At 38.1% G+C, this 20711-nt stretch overlaps 1 protein-coding gene across 3 annotated transcripts in view; it reads right to left on the bottom strand.

The window, feature by feature from the left end:
* RIMKLB (ribosomal modification protein rimK like family member B) overlaps positions 1-20711 on the bottom strand; it is a 46146-nt gene that overhangs the window by 16005 nt on the left and 9430 nt on the right. For all 3 annotated transcript variants that reach the window (XM_082043756.1, XM_082043755.1, XM_082043754.1), the window contains exon 3: positions 20144-20364. In XM_082043756.1, coding sequence (XP_081899882.1) covers positions 20144-20318 — 175 coding nt within the window. In that variant the 5' untranslated portion in view covers positions 20319-20364. The remainder of the gene's footprint in view (positions 1-20143; positions 20365-20711) is intronic.

Genomic DNA, 20711 nt, shown 5'->3' with positions numbered 1-20711 from the left:
GAAAACTTTCACAAAAGGCCACTGCTGCAGCTCCAAACAGAAAGCAAGCAGGTATGGAAGTTAAACCAGCTCTACTTCATGTCCCTTCCTGGACTCAGAAGACCTCTCCCCTTCCTCAGGAAGAATCATTCTTAGAAATGCACAGGCTATTGAAAACAGTGAAAAACTTGGGAAGGATGACAATGCTCAAAGTGATTATAGTCATTCTGGAATAGGGGTTCTCTTCCACCACAAAGGGGAAACAGACCAGATGCCTATATGCATACCTCACTAAATCAATACTAAGCAGACTGATCATGGCTAGATCTGTGTTTCTGAGCTACATTTCTAGTCACAATACATTGTTTGCTTATAATCCCAAACCACAAGACTTCTTCAGAGTCATGCATAAATGTCAAGGGACTCAAATATAAAAACATACATAAAAGGTATATTATAAACACAAATTAATTCTAGACCACCATCTTGCTCTAAGAATTGATTTTATGGTAGGTATATAAACAAGGAAACTATGTTGAAATAATGTTAAAGCCTTAGCTACCATTATTATATGTATATAAACAATCACACAAGAAACTTTGCATCACTAACAAAAAACACATTTCCAGAGACTACCTAAAGGATATTCGAACAAGTATACAAAGAAATAAACAGTATTTTAGCCCTATTCTCAAAAATGGATATTTTAATGATATAACTGTTAAGATGCATCTTAAATAGTGTGTTGTAGAAAAACTCTAAAGAAAAATGCCATAAAGGGGGAAATCAAAAGATTCTGTAAATAAAACAAAATAGTGTTGGAAAAGATGGGATTTCAAACACCTTGAAAAGTCAATTTCTGGTTTTCCCACTGAGTTTATTTAAGTTCTCATCACATTTACTCCTGGGCAAAGTTAGAAGAATTTTAAATATTTTCCATAGCACAAACTCAAAGAAAAAATGTTCAGGATGAGATCCGTTTAAATTTACTGAAATTAAAAATCAAGTGTACTTGTTGATCAAAGTTTTACATTATTTCAGTTATAACAAAGCAAAGCCTCTCACAGCTCAAGTGAATGACTCTGAGTGCAAGGGAGATGGTTTGGACTTGAATATTTCAAAAAGGGCTGCCAATTCTTACACAAGTATATGCATGTACCTATGCTAAACAGCCACCGCATAAGCAGTGATTAGATTGTCTTTTGTCTAATAGATTTCCCATCAGAGATCCCAATGAATATAACGACATTAAGAGAAAGTTCAATCTCACAAACAGGATTTATGTATTCTGCCTTCACTATGTGCTTCTAAATGTATTTTTGGCAACTGCACTAAAAATTCTTTTTCTTGTTTTTATAAGTAGAAAACAAAAAAATCCTTGAGTTTCATGATCAGTTTAAGCTGATTTGATCTAAGCCAGTGCTGAAATACATGGGGACAACCTTGTCTTTTACCACAGTACCAGCATTGTGGTCTCCTCACCTCTCTTATGTTAAGGTGTTAGTGACCAAGAGGAAGCCAATGCGGTGGGGGGCAGTATTAAATATTCAGCTTACCATAGCTTTGCAGTTGATACTACATTGTGAAAAAACAAATAAGGCCTGATGAGAGAGAACAACACTGCTGCTTTGAGTAATAGAAAGGTATTAAATCAGTATAAGCCAAAAAAAGCGAAACTAACTTCGAGGTGAGGTTTCACAAGATAGCTAAGAGAACAAACTTGTCACCAAAACCAAAGGAGTCTGTCTCGACTGCCCTATTCTGATCATATAGTTCCAGTATCATTTGCTCAATTTCTGGCACTGGTCTCATCTTCTCAGTCAGTTGGGTCATCTGCAGAGCACCATTCAGGGCTTTTTTTCACTTAGTTACTTACCTGGGTCACTCGCAAGACAAGACCTCAGTTAACCAGATCCCATACTGCAACAGCAAAGGCTGGGTATGCACAAACAAGCAGAGGTGAGGAGTAAGACAGACTGCCTTTGGGGTGGTGAAAATCCAATCTGTTCTAACATCTGACAAACCATCACACTTGGACACAAACAACAAAAATCAGCACCAGTCAGCACTGCCACCAAAAGAAAAACAGTCCTCTTTTGCTATTGCATCTGCTGCTTCCAAATCTCACAGTGCCTCTCCACTTCACCTGCAAAAGTATTTGCACACCTACATGATGACCTGAACCCACAGGAAAGAGAAGGCAGCACAGAGCAGGTAACATGTAGGTAAGAATAACAGGAAAGGTTTTCCTCTACTTCTTTCAGTGTCGTTGTCATCTTAACATTTTCTACATCTTAAAACCTTTCAGATGATTTCTGAAGTAGACCAGGATTTTAGAGGTTATTATTATTTGGATTAGCAAAAACAGATTAATCAACTACTGCTACTATCAAGCTTGTTGCATGTGTAAAGTAATTTAGTTTTCTTTAAGGAATCTCAGTCAAAAACAGAAAAAAAAACCAAACAAAAAAAAAAAACAAACAAAAAAAACAACCAAACACAAGACAGTTTAACCTTAGTAAGAAAAAAAAATAAGGTCATTTAATATTTTTATTATCTTTTCACAATTAGCTTCTTCTCTAAAAGGAAGGAAAGAAAAAATTTCTAGCCAGAAGGGAATGACAAATGCAAAACAGCAAAAGGTAATGGGAAAAGCAAGATTCAAGAAACTCTATATGAAAGGAAGCTCTCAAGAGTAATTTAAAAGGGGTTCTAACACAGCACTCTGTGCTTTACCAGCTTCTTGTGTTGTTTTCCTCAATGATCAACAGTGTCAAAAACTGCAAAGTAAATTCCAAATTTTAAGCTCAAAAGATTGCTGGGAGAAAGGATTTGCATCATTCATTTAATATATTGAGACTAATACATTTATTAAAACAAATAATGCCTTTTTGATGCATGATAACAATTCCGAAGTTTGACAGCTACACAGATTGTTAAGAATAGTCTCAACAATCAGGAAAAGCTTGCACATCAGCAGTAGTGAGTGTTTCAATGCTATCATACTGATTCAAAGTCTGACTGTGTAGACCATGGCCACGGAAATGCTGTGCCAATATCTTCAGTAACTTCACCTGCTCAAAAATAGTATAAAGGAATGCTGATGAATTTGAGGGTGGTTAATGCAGTTTCTTCAGAAATGTCTAGAACATGTCTAGAACATGGTCTTTGCTAAAGATAACACAGAAACCTTTCTATATAGGCAGACCTCATAAAACATGGATAAGACTCCAGAAAAGAGAACTGTTCAAATAAAATACAATTTAATGTTATATTTAACCTGGTTCAACTGTGTGCCGCAGCAGAAACAAGTCATATCATATCCAGTACCCCCATACTTCTCACCTTGCATCAGACCTAGGCATAGAACCATATAGGAAGTCAGCTTGTTGCTCTGAGAGGAGGGGAAAAAAAAAAAAAAAACACAACAGAGAAAAAGAAAAACAGTGATTATTTTTGCATTTCATAACTAGCTAACTCAGCTCACTGAGCGGTCATGAAATCATTAGACTGTAAGGGAAGCAACAGGAACGCTTATGTGTGAGGAGACAGCAGGACCATTTCTTTCAGCAATGGTCTGCATTTATGTTGGGAAGCATTATATCATGTTTTTCACTTAATACTGTAGTTGCAGAATCGTAAGACCCAAGTCTGCACTAGTATTCAAAAAAAGTGGTTCTATTCTGCTTCTAGTACTCACATTTAATCTCCTCACATTGCTCCTTCTCTTGTGCTAGTAGCAACATTGATGAGGCTATAAAGTGAATCAGATGAGGCAATTACTCTGAATTAATAGCAAACCAGTACCACTTTTTCTTTTTTTTTTTTTTTTACCTCAGAGCGGTTTTTGTTTGTTACACAGCCACAAAAAATGTTTGAGCCAAGTGTGAAACCAGCGTGACAACTGAGCAGACACCTGTCTAGATCTACTGAGATTACATATCATGCAGAAAAGTCTCAACAAGACTTGTCAAAAACAATAAGAGACAGCAGTGAGAACAGTTAAGAATACAGCCCTATGTTTAAGGATTTTATTTATTTACAGAGGACTCTGTACTATTTTCTTTAGATTATAGTTTGTCTTTTGCATTATGGTTTTAAAATAAGATAATCAATTAAGAAAGAAATTCAGACAATGTGCTGTGAATGTGAATATCAAATTAACATGATAATCTGACAACTGACCATTGTGTCAACCAAAGAGGTATTGAGATGTCTCATGTCTAGCACTAATAAGTAGCAAAAACCCTAACCACACTGAAAACCAAACAACTTCAAAATGGTAGCAAAACTATTTCAAAATTAATATTTATGATAAATACTTTGTACACTATTCTAATGGTCTGAGAAACTGAATGCTTTAACAATCTGTGAATACTCTGAAAACACAAATGAGCACTCCCAAATGAAAAGCCAGTATCATATTAATAACTCAAAGGCAGCACAAATCAGGTCTAAGAAAAAAGTAGGGAGAAGAAAGAAAGGGAAAGTCTGTCTAGAAAACAAATGTGACTGCAATAGACCATGCAAAGCTTAGTAAGTAGTGAAGAACCGAAACTTAGAGAACGGTTATTTGAAATCTGAATTAATAGCTCCCCTCTTCCCCCCTCTTTATCTCTTTGACCTGCTTCAGTTGACGAAAGCAGTAGGGTCCTAACCCAACCAAACACCTGTGAGTTACAGAGACTCAGCAGTCAGCAGAGCTAAGAGAAGAAAAAAGTGAACACAGAAGAAAAAAAAAAAAAACAGAAGGAACACGTGCTCCCATCAAAAGAAGATACTCCTGTACCCATCTCACTACTGTTTGCACTCAGATACACACTATACAACAGTTTCAGGTCTCTCCATGAGTACAGTGTTTTCCTAAACAAAAACAAAAAAAAAATTATAGAGTAAAAGATATAACCCAAAATTTATTAGTTTTGACAGACATTAATGTAAGACTGTACACAAAGCAAAGCTAGAGAAGGAAGAATTATGTTCTTCCCATACCTCTGTAACTCACTCATTGGGCATGTTTCCTCTTCCTAGTGCTAGAGAATTAAAACTACACTGCAGTATCTGCGTCCATGCCCATGCTGTGATGAAAATCTGAGTATCGCACTACAGTATTATTTCTTACCTGCTCTGGATGCAGAAGTTTCCACCAAGTGCCAAAAAGATGTTAACTAACTCAGACATTTGCTTAGTATGTTCCCTAATTAAACCACTCCACACAATCTGCAACTATCTTCTTAAAAAACAATGGTCTTAGAATTACACAGGTATATAGTCCTCCCAACCAGATCAGTCAAATAAAAAAATTGTGCAGTGGCAGTTTGTACTCACAGACAGCAGACTAAGTCAAGCAAAAGAGCCATCCCCCACTGTCTGCTTGTTTTGACCTTTAAAGGCAACATTTAAGAGACAGCTATTTTACTACTAATCTCTACACTGTAAGCGTAGTCCTGAGTTTACCAATACCTACAAATTGATAAATACCTTTATATGCATTTACTCTGCACTAGAAGCTCTAAAGCTCTCTTTGTATTTTCTTATCTGAAATAAACATCTGCCTAATTTGCAAAGAAACAAAAAACACTGACAGGCTACTGATCTTATCACAAACAAATCAATGGCAGAGACTGGAAACAGCTTTTTTTACCAGCATGAGGTATGACAAGTCTGCTTAGTTCATTTACCTTAGTCCTCCAGAGATTCCTCTAAGAATTGCCTTTAAGTATTTGCAGATTACATTTTTCTTCAAGTTCTTCCACTTTACAGCAAGACAGTCATAGAAATCTCATTACCAAATGCCACTCTCGATCTGTTCTCAGTAACAGAATGGTAATTTACATTCACTTCTAGATTCTGCCTCTAACAATTTTAAAATATTAAAAATTCTTACACGGAAAGGTTTAACTGCATGCTTGCACATCTTGGAAGATCCAAGCAAGAAAGGGCAAGAAATGAGCACCTCTTGAAAAATTCCTGTGTCACGTAAGGCTGTGGCTCTAAGACAATTTAAGTCACTTTCCTGCTGCAACAGTTTTACTCTAAGCAATCCTAGAGTAGCACATAGTACCACCCACTCCCTATCACTTGTACTAGTGCTCATCAGACCCGACTGGTGAGCAGATAAGCTTCCTACAACAGCAGGAAACTATTTTGGTTTTTGTGGAATTTGATTTCTGTGGGTGTCACAAGCTGAACCAGCTCACTGTAGGATCTGATCAATCCAGGTGTTAACTGCAACAGAGGAGGCTGGATTGTAGCAACGACAGCAATGATCTGAACAGCTTAAATTGTCAAGATCTTGCTGTTTTGAGAATGCAGAATTGTCTATAGTGAGATTATTTTATTCCTTCCTACAACTCTATGGTCATTATGCTAGCCCAGCTTCCAACTTTGTAAAAACAAGCCTATCAGACTGATTTCTCTTTATCCAACTCTTGCTCTCCCGTCCTATGCAGGTAACACATTTTCCAGTGGTTCCCGCTCTGATGGGTAAGAAAAAATTGCAGCAAAGTTGCTACAAAGGCCCAGCTGCCAGCCTTGTTTGAGAATGACAAACAATTACAAGCATTAAAGCATGCAGTTTATGCATCTCTTTCACCTGCAGCCGCAGACCTTCTCCACCTCAAAACCTCCACAAAGGGCATGCACTTTCAGAATCCTGCCTCACCTTTAGTCCCAAGCATGTAAGGCAGAGCGCACAAAGAACCATTTCAATCTTAGCCCAGATTGACAGAAAAACAAAAGGAAGCACGATATGAACAGGCGCATCTCAAAAACTTCCAGTCAATATTAAGTAACTTCTCTCCATCTTTCTACCTACAGTTACACCTTGACTCCAACCCATAATCTCTGCTCATCAGCAGCTGGTTGGTTTGCATGCCTGGAGTATTGTGGTGAATGGATAAAGGCTCCTTCAGAAGTACAGGCTGTAAAAGTGAGGAGGAAGGGTTTGTGCTCTACACAAAGGAGCAGATCACATACATGCCAGGTTTAGAGTGCACAGAGCTAGTCAAGAGACTAGCAACAAACACAACTTGCTAACACAGCTGCGACCCTATATTTGGGTTTTGTTTCCCCTCCATTAGGGTGGATAGATTGCCCTGAGAGACTGCAGAGGCTTCATCCTTGGAGATATTCAAAACCCAGCTGGATATGACCCGATCTAACTTCAGAGCTGGCTCTAGCTTTCAAATTGGCCACTTCGAGCAGAAGGCTGGTTCAGATGGCTTTTAAAGGTCCCTTCCAATCTCAATTATTCTGATTCTCTGTGGCATTCTCCTACAGCATGCCTGGTCTCTTGTGTGGCTGCAACAGTAGGACACATGCTTCACCATGCACTATTTCAAAGCTTAAACTAGATTTGTGGGTTCAATGGGAAACATCCTTTCTTTTGCACAATCAAGATCATCTGACAAATTTTTACCATCATTAAAAAATAAAAAATAAAGTTCTTCATTATGAAAGTGGAAAATGCCTCCATAGGTTTGACAGCTGGAAGGGGAACCACAACCTGATTCCTGAAAAGAGATTTAAGAAGAAATTCATTATACAGCAAAGGCAAACCTTGTCTGGAAAGCAAAGTAACAAAAGGGGAAAAATACTTTTGATGATTTATTGTTCACCTATAAATACACAATTGAAAACAGGTCTTGCTCACCACCATTCTGTCCTCCTGGCAGAAGCAGTCATCCAACAATATAGTCCTTTAAAGAAAGTTGCAGAAAGTTATCAGGGGCACAAATGGTAGTTCCCTTTAGGTCCTGACGTGAGTTTGAATCTAGCTTTGTGGAACAAGTAAGAGCTACTCTTCAAAGAATTTTCAAGGTGCAACTAACAAAACTGTCACACTGAGAATAGCAGAGATGGATTGCAACCCAGACAAAGGACAGCTAAACCTTAAATCTTAGTCTACAGGATATTCAGGAGTATCATGTGACTCAGATAAACAGGGACAGATAGTAACACTAGTAGGAGAACTTCATATGGCCTCTTTTATTATTAATAAAAACCTTCTTCATGGAGAAGGACAAGGCATGATCTAGAAATGAAAGCTATCTCTCAACAACATGAAGAGGTCAGATTTGGATGTCTCTGCTTTCTAGAACAGTGAGCTAAAAGATACATATGGCTGGTGCAGGAAATCCTGAACTTGTGGGAGATCTGAGGGATTTTCTTGAAGTTAATGGACATTGTATGGAACTGAACAGGCCTCTGAGGTCTATGTGTTCAGCAAGAGAGCAAGACAGCAAGAGAGCAAGAGCTGAGCAGCCTACGTGTCTCCTCGAGCAGCCTACGTGATTCATGTGACTTTGTAGAACCTTAAGTAAAACAAAAGAAAGACTGACTAGTGAAGAAAAAAATCAGCAACTTAGCTATAATATAGATATGTTTTACTTAATGTTAGAGCTCTTGCAGAAACGTATAATGCAATCACCTATTAGTTTGCGGCGCGTGAACAGTAGCTATTATCCAATTATATGAAGCTTTCTGGCATGCAGACAGCTTGAGAACAGTACATGTAACCAATCAGATACTTGCTAGCGCATGATGAGGAAACAAATAGCATATATAAGTCGGATGATTTTGCTAATAAAATTGGCTATCATCTGATCATATTGATTGTGTGACTAGTCCATGACTTCCGCATTGACATGAACTCCTAAAAAATAATTTCAAGATCATAACAACTGACTGCCTCTACCGTGGCAGGCTCATTCAGGTTCACTAGTGCTCCCTTCCTGCTTCAGATTAAGAAAAAAACTCAAAGCACAGCATCCTGCCTGGCCACAGAACTAAAACTGTAGCTCACCCTCTGGGTCTGTTCCTTGTCCAGGAAAAAGAATGTCCAATACTTCATGTTGATATCCAAAAGTAATATATTACTTTTTTATATATATGTGAACATGTTCTTAACCATGAAAAACAGCAAGGCACCTCATAAAATATGAAACATAAACACTGAAAGCAGTGTTGTCAAAAGAACCAAACAAAAAGAATTCCAGGAATGGAAAAAGCCATTTCCAAAGTAGTAGAGAAGTGCAATAACAATGGGGACACACAAATTTATGTATTCATGAAACAAGTATGAATGAGAAAATGTACAAGCACAACCTCTCCAGGTATTTCGGCAGCTAAAATAATTACTCAGTCTCACTGACAGGATCCATACTAGACAGAGTGCTGGGTTATCCAAGTAACTGGTTATCACTCCTGTTTTTCCCTGCATTTACGTCCTCCAAAGCCTGGCTAGTAAACAGTGTTGATGCATCCAGCCCAGTCCCCATGTGATTGTACATTTTGCATATTTACAAAGAATGCATGTCTACAGTACCACATTAAAACACCACATTAAGAGAAAACTATTGAAGCCACAGTGTCAAGCACATAAAGGTTAGAAAAAGCCACAACTAAGGATATTTCTGTAGCATTGATCTGCTACCCTACCCACATACTGTCTTCAATTAGACAAACGAACATCATTTTTCCCCACAGGTACAGCGCTCACTTAACAAGCAGCTACTCAGCACTGTATTTTTTATATTGTTCAATGTGTAGTCCATATATTGGTGTACCGAAATCCTTGCTTGAAACACACCATTATTAATTTCTTCTTGAGTTTTATTTATAGTGCTTATCACAGTAACATCTAAAGTGCTTCACAATCTTAACTCATTCTGTCAACACCACAAGAAACCAGTGAGTATTCTACTGATTTCCCATATGGGGAAGATAAGTATTAAAGAAAGAATTCTAGATGCCTCATTTGGGAAACCAGGATTTCTCAGTTGCTGATGCTGCTCCAACCGATTTGTGGATGCAAGTATTCAGCACTTTCACAAAGCTGATCCTAGTATCCAAAGTTTGGGGACTCAGACAATGTAAAATCATGCAATTAAAGGCAATTTCTGAACAGTCCAATTTAAATCACCAAACTAACATATTTCTTCCAGCAATATTCTGCTTCAATTGTCACAAATTCCTGTAGCCATAAAGAAGGAATCCTACAAATTGTCCTCTCCTTCACTACGCTACAAGTTATGTTTCCAGAGCACAACACCCTGTACTTTAAGGAGGCTGATGAAAAAGTAGCATGTGATCAAGTCATTCACAATGTAGTATCTGAAAACAAATACACAACAAAGGAGTAAAAAATGCAAATTCGCTTTTGCCAATTTCTAATTTGGGGGTATTTGCTGTTGCTACTCATAGTAATATTTTATCTTTATATTTGCACATAATCAAAAGCAAACTTCCTCACTTGGCACCTATGTAACTCATGCATGATGTTGGTCAAATAGCACATGAGGGTTACAACAGTTTCATTTACCATACAGATCTGTGACACTTGAGCTGACAGCTGTCAGCAGCCTCTGTGGACCATCACTTAGAGTGAATGGGCTCCATTGTCAGCAAATATCTGTAACCAACTGGCAGAGGAATGTTTCTCTTGCAGAAGGGAAAAGCTCTGGAAGGTTTTATTCCACTTCAGGCACAGAAAGTCAGCAAGCACTGCATGCAGCTTGCTCTGTCCCAGTTTCTCACTCCCCATTCACCCTCCATAGGATTCATCCCCTTAGTTATAACACCTGTGCTTCCACTTCCCACCTTCATTCTATTCTCCTTATTTTTACAGTTCATTTCCAAACTACAGATTTCTCCTACTGTCAAGTAGCTTCTTTGCCTGCAATGTTGAACATCAACCATTTGGTCCCCTGCCTTACCTCCGACCTGTTTTCCATTTAAGGCTCCTTACTCAGTTTGCATCTCTTCCCAAGGAAGTTTCAATATAGAACCTATGTTCCCATTGGTTTCCAGCTCCCATTTCCTTCTTGAGGGAAGCAATTTCTTATCTAGCAAGAGTTTCACTGCAATCACTTCCTGTTACCGTTTCTTGTTCTAGCATGTTTGCACAGCATGCTGCCTTCACACCAGATTTTTCCGCACTGACACCACAGCCCCCAATCCCAAACCACTTTCACTCTTCTTGTCCCCACTACATTTGAATGGAGTAATTTACTTCATTCAGTTCTTCATGTTAGTGAGAGGAGGTATAACGAACATGAAAGAAAAACTCCATTTTAAATTGTATGCTCAAACCAAACCATAGTCCACCCCACAGCAGACAAGGCCACAACAACAGAAGTCCTTTTTTTGCATAATGGAAGAGTATGTTTCAAATGTTTTAGCTGTGAAGCTTAAACAAGCCCCTAAGATGCATAACAGACCATTTTTTGAAAGGGTAATAATTTGGGACAAATTTATGTCTACGTTCACAGCTGTAACAAGCAAAAGCCACTTCAGCCAAATTGAGTTCCTGTTCCAAGCTAGTTCTTCCAAAAACAGCCTTACAAATTTAGGGGAAAATGGAAAAACATTATTTTTTCCTTGAAGTGTCCTCCTTCCACTGAATCATTTTGCAGAAAATTCTCAAAAACTCATTCAAAAAGACATTTAAGAGTTAAGGGGCAAGGGGGAGGGGACAAATTATAAGCAATAAAAGTCTCTTTTATAATGGAAAGTTTTGGGCCCTTGTAATGTTAAGATGGGTGACATGAGACCCATCTACAGGGTCAAAAAACACGTCATACTTCCTCAGATACATTATGTTGCTTAGGAACAGAATCAGCACTAAAACCCAAGATTTCCTTGCTCACTAAGCAAAGTATCAGTTTTATATCAGTGTCACCTGCCTGGCCAACAGATGAAACCATGGTTTTGTTGTGTTTCAGATGTAAGAGAGAAAGTAAGGACCATGCTTTTCTTACTGGAAAGTGTGGAGGAAGGCATTAAAGATTAGGACATCTCATTCATTTACCATCTTGAGTGTCTGAACTTGTACTTTTAAATAAATCCTGACTTTCACAGGAAGTAAACATCATGTCAGTATATCACCAGTTTCAGCAGTTAGGTCACCTACTCAGATGTCGAAGCATAAAACAAGCAAATTATGTTAGAAACTCTAGTCTTAGTACACAGAAGCAAGCAGCTAACATAGTCATAGGCATAAATCAAGTCTTCTACTTACTGTGGTGCCTTAGATAAATCTCTTAACTTCCCTATATATTGTTTCTGCATTAGCAAACATGGCAAACCATTGCATTTGTACTACAAGAATATTACAGAGGATTTAACCTGTGTTTTCAAGAAGTCCTAAAATTTTCAGATTGATACTATTTGGGGACTACAGAATAAAACAGTTACACAACTGAAAAAAAAAAAAATCGTGCAATCTCAATCTCCAAAAACTCTCTACTACTGACTCTTCTGTATTGAAATAACATATACATTCATGTTACATCATGATATATGGTACTGTCTCTTTGTAAAATACTGTTTGAACAAATGGTCCCAATATGGCAAAAACAAGCTAACAAAAACTCTAAAAGCCATGATTCCCTTGAGTGTGAAATTTAATTCTTCTAATCTATTTCAGTAATGTTTCTAGCAAAAATTAAATCCTCAGATGATTCTCAATTGGGGATCTAAGCAGCTTCAACAGCTAATTGAAAATTGAAGTCAGTAATTTTTATTGGGGGTAGGGAAAGCAAGAAAATCAATTCATTAATTTAAGACCTTCACAGTACTATTTTGAGCATAAAAAGAAACTTGGAAGAAGTAGCTTGACTATTCACAAAGGGTTCACAAAGGGATTTTGCTAATTTTCACAGCAAGCATTTGGTGCAGGTGGAGATATTCTTTTACTTTTAACATGCAAGGACAGTTACTTGGATATGGATTGCAAATACTGACACAGTCATTAGGCTACAGAGTCTTCCTAGTTTGGTCCCTCTTCATATCAGTCTGGTTTTTGTTACATAAATATCTATACCAGATCAAAGATTAAAATATTACATCCCTAAGGTCAGGGCATGAACCTGGAAGAAATACACCTGTATTTCATTACTCCCTCCACCTAAGACAGAAGTCCTAAAAGAAGTCTCGCACACCCAGGCAGATGCCCCAAATTTCAACGAAGGCTCAGGGTGCACTTGTGAAGCTCTGGAAAGAATGTGGGAAGCGACTGACCATACCTGTGGCAAAGAAAGCTGACCTTACACTATGACAAAAGGAAACCAGAAAGTGGCTTTTAAGACAAGGGGCTGTGACAGGGGGACTGGCTGACTCTCAGTTGAGTGTATCAACTAATCCAGGAGAGCAGCAAGAGCCTGAATGTCTTCCTGAGATAACTGGACCAGCATGGGGGGAGCGTACACAGGGCTCAACCCAACCTAGAGTATAAAAACTGGACCACCCAAAAAAGCTTTGAAGAGAGCAATAGGCTTGAGCTGGCAGTGAGCTTGAGCAGTCTTTTCACGCAGCAAAGGACAGATACAAAAGGAAAGTGTAATTCTTGAAACCAATATTTCACCACATTTTATAGATGGAGTTTATAAGAATAAGAAAATAAAGGGACTTGTCCACAGCCACCGACACTCCCAGAAGTCTATAACCGTTAAAACGCAGGTCTACACGCTGGAAGACCCATCTCAACACCAAACAAAGTTCAGTAGTAGCAGTCTCTCTAATATTCACAGTCACTGAGCATCAGTCACCTGCCCATCATTCACAAATGGATAAAAACTGGACTTGGAGAAAAGGTGGAGGAAACTCAAGCTACTGTCATTGCTTAAAGAACACATAATAGAGCACTTCTCTGATCACAAATCCAGTAAAGCAAGCAGGGTTATCAGTTTCATAATGTAAGCTTTTCACATCAATACTTCTGGTATCTCCTAATCTCTCACACCCCAACACACATGCTTTGCCCTCCTGATTTAACTCCTGCAGCACACCACTGCTTATACAGTCATGTTGTTACCTGCGTCAATGGACTGATGCAGCATTAAAAAAAATACCCTCCACCAAGAAGAGGCTGATTTGGTTTAAAACTACATCAGTATGCAGACATGGTTCACAATGCAACTGCTCAGACAATTGTGCCAGCACAACTCACTTACGTGACACAGCGCTGGAACAGAGATTGTTGGAAAAGTGACACAGAAATCCCCAGCCAATTAAAGACTGTCTTGTGAAATGTTAGGCTATTTTTCATTTCTTGACCGTGGAAACACCACTTTCATCCCGCTTTTGTCTTTTTAAACTGTTTTTCCCCCAGATGGCCATTCCTGAGAATTCTTATAACAATTAAAAATCTGGCAATGCCTTCTGGCACTTTCAGATATGATGACATGCATGTACGTTCAACATGATGTTCCCTACAAGTCTGATTTTCCTGGCTGACTGTTCTAAAACACGTGCAAATGAAAAACTTCAGTCCTTAACACAGCCCTCTGAAATGACCATAATAAAATATTTCCATGAAGAAACATTCTTAGCTCTCCACCTTGCAAAAGTAGCTTTGGACTGAGCCCATATCTACCACTGATGACATAATGACATTTACTGAAGAAACTGAATGATTTTGAGAAGATCAAATTAATTGTTAGCTTTTGTTATTTAGCATCAGGTTGAGATAATATTTAGTCATTCATGTGAGAATAGAAATCCTTGCTAATAAGGAAGAAAAATGCAAGGATACTCAAGGACACAGTATAAATCCCTTTCTTCCTTCTTAGGCATCATAAGAAAGTTGTGTTTGGTATCACAATTCTGAGAGAAAACAATTCTTCCTACAACATGTGGCAGCTGTTAGAATGCACTGTTATTAATCTATGTTTCTATGCTATTAAGGCAAACATTCGAATTGCTGGTTTTTCTACTCAAGATGTGTTTGTCTGGGTTATCTAATGTTGGGGTGGTCACATAGTCACCCCACCTCTAAATACAGCTGCCATTCCACAATCCCCTCTATATGGTCCGTAACTACCTACTAGTAATGCTTATGGCTCAATGAGGTTTAACAGCAATCAAGCTGGCAAGTGATCCGTTTCCACATTGAAAGAACACCAGAAACACTTTCAAGTGGTTCTGAGCCCAGCACTTAGAAAAGCACAAAATTCACTTCATGTGTAGCCACCTTCCAGTCCTTTGCACACAATGCAGTTTCTTCTCTAGCTCTCACTATTGAGTTACAAACCAATTTCCCACCTCTGCAGAGAAAGTAATGGCTGCTCTGGCTTTTAGTAGCAGGAAGCAGGCCAACTCTGCAGTGCTCAACAAGGCACCTTGCCAAGGACACTCGCCTCTGCTCCACCACTCCTAGAGCCATTGCTGCACACTGCAGGAAAAGCTCTTGCAGTAAGGTGCGCCGCTGCACTAACAAGTGCCAGGGGACTGCTGAAACAGTCAGCAGAAAGAGGAGGTGATTATGTTCCCTATCATGTGATAGAAGACAGTCTTCAGGTGACTTCAAGATGATTCAAAAATATTAGGAGTTTTGATATTTTGAAATAGCAACCATTTTGTAGATGTAAAAGCCCTCTCTTCTCATGGATCTAGCTGAGAGTGCTTTTCTTAACACTACACTGAAAACACAGGAATTTGTTATCCAACCTTACCATTTTTTCCCCAGCTTTCTACACTTTACAGAAATCTTTGAACTGCCCTGATCCCTCCATGTTTATTTCAAATACTATAGAACCCACTGTGAGAAAACAAAAAATCAAAGATCACAACTATTTCTTACTACCTCAGAGCAAATTAGAAAGACAGATCATATGAAACAAAATCAGATTTTGCAAGATTAAAGGCTTAAACAAAATAGTGACTAATATTGCAAATTTCAGGCCCATAAAGGAAACCCAGATGCCTAAACTAGCACACTAGCAACCCTTACCAAGTTAGATTCTTTCTTCTAAATATCTTCTCTGCAGAAAAATGAAGAGATCAGTTCCCAGAAGTCATTCATCTGGCTTAAGAAAAGCTAGCTGAACATGCACAAAGTGTCACTGTTTAAGAATGGATGACTATTATGTCCTTTTTATTCCTCACCAAGGCTGATCACTTGTTTTTACATTCCCAAAGGAAAAGCTAAGAAAATCTTCACTTCACTTTGCTTCACACTTTAGGACACTCCAATTCCACTCACTCCAGCATCTTTAGTAATTGAAAGCTCATGAAAGCAACTTGCCTTAAAAATATTTTCCTTCACAGGACAGTATCAGAAAATATGGAGATTCCAAAAACTTTAAAGGAATTGGTAAGCTGCTGGCTCAGTGATCTCCAACTTCCGCTATTCTGGCAGTGAAGAATTTTAATTAAGATATTCTTGTATATAATTTTAACAAAGGAATGATCCAAATTTCTCTAGCATGTTCTTCACCAACAAACAGTTTTTGAACTTCAAGCATCCCAACCATAAGAAAATTCCTCTCTTCTATAGTATGCCTTGAAGCTATAACTAAATCAATATAAATAGGAGCCATAAATAGAGAAAACCCATTCCCCCCTGCCCACGTGTACTAGAGCTAGCAATTGTGTGACCACAAAATAGGTTGATGCACCAAGCTATTCCAACAGAAAACTGTTAATTATTGGGGCGGAGTTAGTGTTCCATTGCATTAGCCAACTCAACTCACGCATATGTCAGATCTTTCAAACAAGCAAAGCCATTTTGAACTAGATGAAGCCTGACTACAACATGAAAGCAAACCAAGAGAGACATGAAGTCCTTAAATAAGTCAAGCAGCAACAGCAACACTGGAAAAGGACAAGAGGAACACAGGTGCTCCATTCTACAGTAAGTCATAGTAGACTGGTTTAGCTTCAAGAATTTAGCTGTTAAGAAATGTAAGCTACAGCCACATCATAATTTGAGTTAGTTTAAATCAGAACAGCCGCAATACCACCCTCCACTTTTTTGCATACATGCATTCTTGTCCACTCCTGTGCACCAATGTTGTGCATGTCTAATTCAGTAACCATTTCAGCAGGTTCACCTACCAAAGCAGCAGACAAATATTCATTGTTTTATGCAGCTCAACTTTGCCACTTATTTTAACTCATCTTTTGCCTTGGAGATCTCTACAGTACTACTGCCAGTGTGCAAAGGAAACATGAATATGTGACTCAGGTAAGCAGGCACTTACTTAAATAAGGCATAAACCACAGTTACTTTCAAAAACTACTTGTTGAACTTAAACTATTTCCAAAATAGCTTAAGCATAAATCAGTTTAAGAGTTTCATTTTCAACTTAACAGAAAAACTTCAATTCTACATCTCTTAACTTGCATTTACAATAATTTTTGGACTTACGCTGTGTTGAGACACCTAACAAGCATCTTGAGCTGCATAAGGGTTCATCATGTGGCCAGTAATACTAGGGCTATGAGAGGTGCTTGGCAAGCTGGGTCATCCCAAGTTTTGGATGCTGAAGAAAAGGAACCAGCAGCGACTGCTGGGGCTACACTGTTGGCATGCCTGGGAATCCAGCCACGCTTCCCATCCAGCCCTGCTGTGCAGGAGAGCAATGCCCTGAGGAGTCTCTACCGCTGTGCCCAGTGACTGAAACAACCGTCCCTCTCTTTTCGTCATGTCAGGTACATGGCAAACCTTACCCTTCTCTAACATACATAGATTTTGTAAGAGTCTCAGCATCGCAGTTGTTTTCCATGTCTGTCTTTGGCTCTGAGCTTCAGTGATATTTACATCAATGTGCTTTACTGTCAAGGTGTATACCACATAATTCGTAGAAGGGCCAATTTTGAATTTTGGTATGTATATCACTGTTCTGCTCAATTTTCTAAGCTTTAGAAGTGTCTTTTCCACTCTGCTTTACCTCTGTGAGGTAAATAATTTCAAGCTTTTTCATGTCCTATACTGAATTTTTGGCATCTGAAATCCTCAGCCATGTTCCTTACGGTCAGCAAGTCCACAAAGAAGTACCACTGATTTACAGAAATTTACATTTACAGAAATACCACATTTTTAAAGTTTAAATAGCATCCTGTAATTTCCAACTTGACTTTGTAAAGTTAACATGCTTTTCACAATTTACGTAAGAAACTGCCTAGGTTTTAAAGGAAAAAAAAAAGCTCTAATCACATGCCTATGTGAAAACCTATTACTTCCTCCAATACTGTGTATTACCATCAGTTTGAGCCCTGTATTGCTACACTTTCAAGACAAATAATAGTACAACTGGAAGAAAAAAAGGTTATTAACCATTAAAGATCACTTCATCAACTCCTCTATGTTGTACAAGATTTTACTCAACCTGGACGCCCCCCAAAACAGGACATAACAGAAAGGGTACAGAATGCATTACCTCCTGGATTTTGTCCCAGGACACCTCTTCCTGGGCCTGCTGAAGACTTTAACAAGAAAAATGAAACACAAAACTTTTGCTTGTGCCCACCCCTAGAATTTTATCTCAAAACATGTGAGCAAGCACTACAAAAAAGAAATCTGGAAAAATTAAGGAGGAAGATTTTTAATCTTTCTCCAAGGTAACGAATTGTTTGATAAGAAAACTCTCCTCCCCACCCCCCACAATAAAAAAAAAATCATCACAATTAGCTAGTCAAGATTATTCATAAGAAAATTTATATTTGAAATCTTGCAGCATTTCTATCTCACTCCTTTTCAAAAGGTCTGTTATTTACATAGTTTTGAATGAACACTTTCTATGAAAATTATTTCCTTTTTTTGCATTCTCTTTCTAGTCAATTCCTTAATTTTTCTCATTCTTATATTACACATTCCTCAGTATTATTTTCCAAATTGCATACTTTACCTTTTCTTCTTTTAATAGATGCAGCATGAGAAGACATTAAATGGAAGAGACCAGAAAGGCCCACATTTCATGCTTGCTGTATTTAATTGCCCCAAAACAGGCAGAAGACGGGAAAGAATATCACCAAGAAATAACAATACTGAAATGCTGAAGGACCAGTCATGCCTCTTAGTGGCTTAAGCTACAGTCCAGGATGGCTGCCTTCACAGAACACACTGTCCAAAGGACAACACACTTAGAGCAATAAGGTGTTCAGACTTTCTGACAAGAAGTTGCCTTGATTTGAAGACAGTCTACAGAATATCAAGTCTCTCATAAAAATCGTGGACACCTCAAAATAAAAGACACAATACAAAAATAAGTATAGTAATATCAGAATCAAAAATCCTGGTTTTCCATGCATTTGTTTCGTGCCTGATTGTTTCATGCCACGTTAAGGTAAAAATTCTGACCAAAGTTCTTCCCCAGAGTCAGTTTTAATTTTTCCCTCCTATATAGATTTCCTAATAAGGAACAAGGCAAAAGGTCACACAGCAGTCTCTTCTTCAGGGCTGAGGGTACTTTTACATTTTCTTCCAAGACAGAATTTTTCTAATACAACTTTCAGAAATATAATTCTTCCCTGGATCTCCAGGGATTTTTTTTCTTGACTGATATATGGAGAAGATAAATGGAAAAGGTAAAGTTACAAAAAAACACTTCAGTCTCATTCCTTTAGGAAATCCAAATGTAGAAGTTGAAAGAATAATAGCGTTACACAGTTTGACATTGATAGTATTAATATGCTTCCTATAACATAAGCTTACTATCTACAGAGTCGTTTTACTTAACATTTCTAACACACCTTACATCTTGCTTTTCCCTTTTTAATCACCACAGAAGAAAAAAAGCTAACTGGAAAACGGAACATAAATCTCATGGTTTAGTATAAAACACTGTAAGTTGTAATAATAATTCAAATTATTCTGATGCATACACTTTGTTTTTCAGCCCTGTTCTCTTTTGGCATATATGTAACTACACAGCCATAAAGAAGCATGCTTTAGTTATGCCACATTATTACATCTAGCTCCATGAAACTCTGTACTATCCATTGAAAATTCTTTTTATTTTATTTCAAATGTGTTTGTTATCTTGGAGTCAGAACACAAACAGAATAAAAAAGTCCCCCTGAAACTCTTAAATGTGACCCATAAACTTCAAGTACCTATGCAAAAATGAAATTCCATTATTTTTTCTTAATTCAGAGGTCTCACAGTCCTGATCCTGTAATCAACAAACTAAAGCAACCTTTCTCTCTGTTCTACAGAGAGAAGCAAAAATAGTTCTAATGTAAATTAGCAAAATTAACAATTATATTTGATTATCAAAATAAATGATAAAGAACATGATACCATGTACATCTACATGATTTAGATTATGTATGGTAGTATGACATGCATGGAATTCGTTATAAAGGGTATCGATGCTTCATTTTACAGTATTTTCCCAAATATCCTTTCAGCATATTCCCAGCCTTAGCTGATTCTCACCAAGATTTCCATCCTCAATGGTCAGCACCACTTCATCCATCACCAAGGCCCGGAAATCTAGCTCCTCTTCACAGCACTTGGCCTTCAGAGCTCTCAGGATCTCCTGCTGAGGGTAATCTTCTCTGATGCGACGGTCTGTTAAGAACCACAGCCTGGGAGCAACTGAACTGCACATCTTGGACTTTTCTTGCAACCTTCAAGGTTTTCTTTCAATGGAACTTCTAAACAGTGGAGAAGATAAGACTCTGTTATACATCAGTTCATGTTCCCCACCCTACCAAGTCCTGCTCCCTTTGTGCAAGTCAGTCCTTTTCAATAGAGTGTAATTTCCAACTTCCATGTGAGAAAATAATGTCTACCCCTAATCTGCAACAGAAGTAACAACAGAAACAAATCCATTTATATTCAGTGGAATGTAAATGCTAAAAAAAAAAAAAAGGTTTTGGTCCTCATCCTAGTTACATCCATAAGAAGCACACACTTGATGTAACTGCTGGTACTGACACTAGAATCCCCCTTTCTTGACAGTACAAAGAGGCATGCCAAGGACTGAAACATTTTAAATGGC

This window comes from Streptopelia decaocto, assembly GCF_964273445.1.
Source record: "Streptopelia decaocto genome assembly, chromosome: 1".
Lineage (NCBI taxonomy): Eukaryota > Metazoa > Chordata > Aves > Columbiformes > Columbidae > Streptopelia > Streptopelia decaocto.
Note: the sequence above shows the minus strand (reverse complement) of the source record. Positions and strands in the feature narration are given on the sequence as shown.